At 49.7% G+C, this 2,457-nt stretch overlaps 1 protein-coding gene across 1 annotated transcript; it reads right to left on the reverse strand.

The window, feature by feature from the left end:
• Positions 1-625: 625 nt before the first annotated feature.
• On the reverse strand, positions 626-2,457 carry LOC120685694 (1-aminocyclopropane-1-carboxylate oxidase-like). Its single transcript, XM_039967744.1, has 3 exons — positions 1,981-2,457; positions 1,562-1,904; positions 626-1,262 (listed from the first exon to the last, which is right to left on the reverse strand). The coding sequence occupies exons 1-3, from the start codon at positions 2,319-2,321 to the stop codon at positions 1,011-1,013; spliced, it is 936 nt and encodes a 311-aa protein (XP_039823678.1). The 5' UTR covers positions 2,322-2,457; the 3' UTR covers positions 626-1,010.

Genomic DNA, 2,457 nt, shown 5'->3' on the forward strand with positions numbered 1-2,457 from the left:
ACAAATAAACGAGACATATAGAAAGATGTTACCAAGATGGTACTTCCTCTTGCCTTACGAGACTTTCATACCAACGTAGGAGTAAGAAAGATAATGATAGCTAACACAAAGCGGAATGACTCCATTAATCACATAAGTGCATTGATTGTCAACAACCACCCCTAAACATTTATATGTCTAGTTTCACATTTCCCTTTAGAAAACTTGTTTAGTTGATTTTTTTTATTATGATAGATGGTAGCGCCACCTGTATCTGTATGGCAGTATGGTTACTTGATAAATTTGAACTTACAACATCAAAGGATCAGGCTAAGAAAAAAGGGTGGGGCTAAAATCTTATAAGTTTGTGAGGGAAAATAACTAATGGCTGAGTTAGATTGTCAAAGTACATAAGGACCATGATCTATTAATTACACCGCCATTAAAAGGTGGCCTTTTATGGAAAAATTTGGATAGGGAGCAAAGTTAGCAAGTTAGAGGTATAAAGTGGTAACAGTAACATCGGGGAATGATGATGATATCCACAGAAAAATATAGCAATTCCAAAATTTTCCTACTTTTCTAGCCATATGATGCTCTAAACAAGTTCACAAAAATGTGTAGTGCATCAGGCAATACATATATATGTATGAGCAAACTAACTGAAACTTTATTTAACATATATTTTCTCAGTAATTTACAATTACAAACCACTTTGACCACATTAGCAATCTGAGGACCCAAATTGAAAGGAAAAGTGTAAAAAAAATAAAAAGGAAAAGAGACCTCACAGATGCCATTTTAAGCTACAAATCGTTGACCACAGCTCACCACAAGCAAGCTTATCTGTCACAATAGCTATTACTATATTCTTGTGACTGCTCGCTGCAGGGCACACTACCACACATATCTGTTGTCTGACACGTCCGTTCTGCACGCGCGTCAAAAATTAATAGCTTAATCCAGAGCAATTAAGCTCCCAGCAGGTTCAGATCATGCCTGCTGTGTGCACGCGTCTCAGCAGCTGCTGCTCACTTGGTCGCCGTCGCCATGGCCGCGAACCTGGGCTCCTTGGGCCCGAACTTCTGCTTGACGTACACCTCCATGTAGTCGCCGAACACGAAGGCCGGGTAGTCGGCGGCGCCCTCGCCGGTGGCAGGGGTCGCCGGAGCGATGCTCGCCAGGCGCGCCGGGTTGTAGAAGGAGGCGACGGAACGGCGGTTGCCGTCCCGGGTCGCCAGGATGCGGTGCCCCGCGCTCTTATACCGCCCGTTGCTCAGAACCTGCAGTGGAGCTTGTGATGAGATGCATGCCAAGAATCAAACAGAGAACAGCAGTTTCAGTTTCTTAAGGAATTGAAGGGAGGATCCTGTCAAGCTAAGAAGGGCACAAAATCTTGGGATGATTCGGTTTGAGGTTTGACTGATGATATTTTTAAGGATCGATCAGCAGGCTCTCGTGTCGTGGGCACGAATGAAGCATTAGCCATTAAGCAAGCACTTAGGCAGTAATCAAGTACGATCTAATCAACGGCACTAGTGCGGTAGTAGTAAATTAATAAAGGGAGAATAATAGTGATGACCTCGATCTGGTCGCCGGTGTTGATGACGATGGCGTTCTCGAGGGGCTGCACGTCGACCCAGCGGTCGTTGGGGAGCTGCGCCTGGAGGCCGCCGACGCGGTCGTCCTGGAACAGCAGGATGAGGCCGCCGGCGTCGGTGTGCGCGCGGAGGCCGTCGATGAGGTCCGGCCGCGGGCACGGCGGGTAGTGGCTGACCTTGGTGCCGTAGAAGGGCTCCAAGTCGCCGTCGTTGGTGAAGGCCTTCCTGATGTGCCCCTCCTCCAGCCCCAGCAGCTCCTCCATCACGCCCAGCAGCTTCTCCGCAAGTTTCCTCAGCTCCTTCCGGTACTCCATCATCGTCTCCCTGCGTCATCAGGAAAAGTTCAAGCAGGCATTCAAAGAAATTCAGCAAGACAAAGAGTCGTCATGGCAGCACTCACCTGAAGGCAGGAGGGTTGGAAGGCCATGGCAGGTCGTCCTGAAGGGTGAAGACGTCCTCCCAGTCCATGTTCTCGATCTTCCTCGGCGCGAGGCCCTCGCCTTCCTTCTCCACAAGGTCCGCCAGGGCCTTCACCGCAGGGTTGGAGTCCTTGAAGCCCTGCTCCCGCACCTTGTAGCAGTCGCTGCACACCTTCTTCACCCGCTCCAGGAGCTCATCAGGGATGCCGGTGTTCACCAGCTGGAAGAACCCCACGTCCTCAAACCCGGCGGCAATGGCCACCATGGTCTCGGCCCTCTCGGGACCCTCCAGCTTGGAGAAGTCAATCACCGGGATCGCCATCGCTGCAAACTGACACCTAATAATAAGCTGCTACCTCCGATCCTTCAGAGAGTTGGCTGGCTATGGATCAAACGAGGATCGACAATGGCAAGACTTGGAGAAGCGGGCGAAGAAGAAGAAGAACTAGGAGAAGAGA

This window comes from Panicum virgatum, chromosome 8N, assembly GCF_016808335.1.
Source record: "Panicum virgatum strain AP13 chromosome 8N, P.virgatum_v5, whole genome shotgun sequence".
In the NCBI taxonomy this organism is placed as follows: Eukaryota; Viridiplantae; Streptophyta; class Magnoliopsida; order Poales; family Poaceae; genus Panicum; species Panicum virgatum.

Coding starts and splice junctions, on each gene's coding strand:
- LOC120685694 (XM_039967744.1), bottom strand. CDS start 2,321: ATGGCGATCCCGGTGATTGACTTCTCCAAGCTGGAGGGTCCCGAGAGG. Junction 1,905..1,980: donor TCCAACCCTCCTGCCTTCAG/GTGAGTGCTGCC, acceptor CTGATGACGCAG/GGAGACGATGATGGAGTACC. Junction 1,263..1,561: donor ACACCGGCGACCAGATCGAG/GTCATCACTATT, acceptor GCTCCACTGCAG/GTTCTGAGCAACGGGCGGTA.